This window comes from Oryctolagus cuniculus, chromosome 1 (assembly GCF_964237555.1).
Source record: "Oryctolagus cuniculus chromosome 1, mOryCun1.1, whole genome shotgun sequence".
NCBI lineage: Eukaryota > Metazoa > Chordata > Mammalia > Lagomorpha > Leporidae > Oryctolagus > Oryctolagus cuniculus.
The window spans coordinates 15771678-15773590 of record NC_091432.1 but is presented as its reverse complement, the minus strand read 5'-3'; the positions used below and the strand labels follow the sequence as shown (position 1 = coordinate 15773590).

Below are 1913 nucleotides of genomic sequence, written 5' to 3'. Positions count from 1 at the left end.
TAAGAAAAAAACACTGAGGACCATGGTTTAAAGCAAGTTGCTATATGCATTTTGGGGATGTATGGTTTGAGTTTTTTTGTAATACCGCAGTTTTTGTGATATATAATTACATTTAGTTTATAAATATGTTTTCAAGATTGTATAATTTATAAATATGCTTATAAGATTATAAATACTATAATAATCAGCCATATATCAAGTATCTTGAACTTTTATACTCTTTCCTCCCTTAGAATTCTTGTTTATATGAGTAATTACACAATATCTATCTACTGTTTCTATCTACCACTTATTTATTTGTTCAACTTGTTCTTCAATCTTAACACTATTGTTACTTTGGGGTGGCTATTTTTATGCAGACATTGGATAAAGTAGGATTCTAGAAGTTTAAATGTTCTCTAACAATGATAGATAAACAACAGCTATCTCTCAGAAGTGACAAAGAAAATGTCTTTAGGTACTGGAAATTTTATTTTGTGAGTAAAAGTAGCCCAAGTTGAGTTAATATGTATATATGGATAGAGAGAGAGATAGAGAGAGATAGAGATAGAGAGAGAGAGATCCTTATCTGTGACAGATGGGTCCAATTTCAAATATCATAAAATGGAAAGTTTTGGGATATCTTATTTATTATGACATAAAATATCTCCCACTAAACAAAACAGAAAACTTATTAATTATGATGATGTCTTTCTCTGAAATAGGGTTTCTGATTAACCTGGATGGAAAAACACAACCTCACAGTGGTGAAGGAATTCATTCTGATGGGAATCACAGATCGCCCTGAGCTGAAGGCCCCATTATTTGCATTGTTCCTCATCATCTATCTGATCTCAGCAGGGGGCAACCTGGGTATGATCATCCTCACCAAGATAGACAGCAGGCTACAAACACCCATGTACTTTTTTCTCAGACACCTGGCTATTACAGATCTTGGTTACTCTACAGCTGTGGGACCCAAAATGTTAGTAAATTTTGTTGTGGAGCAAAACATAATATCCTATTATTTTTGTGCTACGCAGCTAGTCTTCTTTCTTGTATTCATTGGTTCTGAACTTTTTATTTTGTCGGCAATGTCTTATGATCGCTATGTGGCCATCTGTAACCCTCTGCTCTACACAGTCATCATGTCAGAAACGGTATGTCACATACTGGTGGCAATCCCCTATCTCTACTGCACATTTGTGTCTCTTCTAATCACCATAAAGATCTTTAATTTACCCTTCTGTGGTGACAATGTCGTTAGTCATTTTTACTGTGATAGTCTCCCCTTGCTATCTTTGCTCTGCTCAAATACACACGAAATAGAGTTGATCATTCTGATCATAGCAGCTGTTGATTTGATTTCTTCTCTGCTGGTGGTCCTTGGGTCTTACCTGCTGATCCTAAGAGCCATTCTCAGGATGAACTCTGCTGAGGGCAGACGCAAAGCTTTTTCCACCTGTGGATCTCACCTGACAGTGGTCACCGTATTCTATGGGACTTTGATATTTATGTATGCACAACCCAAATCTACCCATTCTTTTAACACTGATAAAGTGGCTTCCATATTTTACACCTTGATTATACCCATGCTGAATCCTTTGATATACAGTTTAAGGAACAAAGATGTTACTTGTGCCCTAAAAAGGACATGGAATAATGTGCGCAGTATTTTTTCTTCAGGTTTGCATACCACATGATTTATGTAAGTTAGGTTGTGAGTGTAAATCTCAGCTCCGTGTGCCTCTAAAATCAGTAAGAAGAACAAATAGGTTCAATATATGTTTTCTGTTGTCTTTGCATTGTTGTTCATAGATGAATGAGCAAAATAATAAAAATATTTGCCTTTTTTTCTTAATGATAATTTTATAGAACATTAGGTCATGCCACCCAGATAAAGACCAAATGAAATTGGGCAAGAAAAGTGAGTT

The 1913-nt window shown here is 35.4% G+C and overlaps 1 protein-coding gene across 1 annotated transcript; it reads left to right on the top strand.

Moving 5' to 3' along the window:
* Nucleotides 1-722: 722 nt before the first annotated feature.
* On the top strand, nt 723-1682 carry LOC100351471 (olfactory receptor 8K3-like). The gene has a single exon (XM_002708944.3). The coding sequence runs from the start codon at nt 723-725 to the stop codon at nt 1680-1682; it is 960 nt and encodes a 319-aa protein (XP_002708990.3).
* The last annotated feature ends 231 nt before the right edge of the window (nt 1683-1913 follow it).

Coding starts and splice junctions, on each gene's coding strand:
- LOC100351471 (XM_002708944.3), top strand. CDS start 723: ATGGAAAAACACAACCTCACAGTGGTGAAGGAATTCATTCTGATGGGA.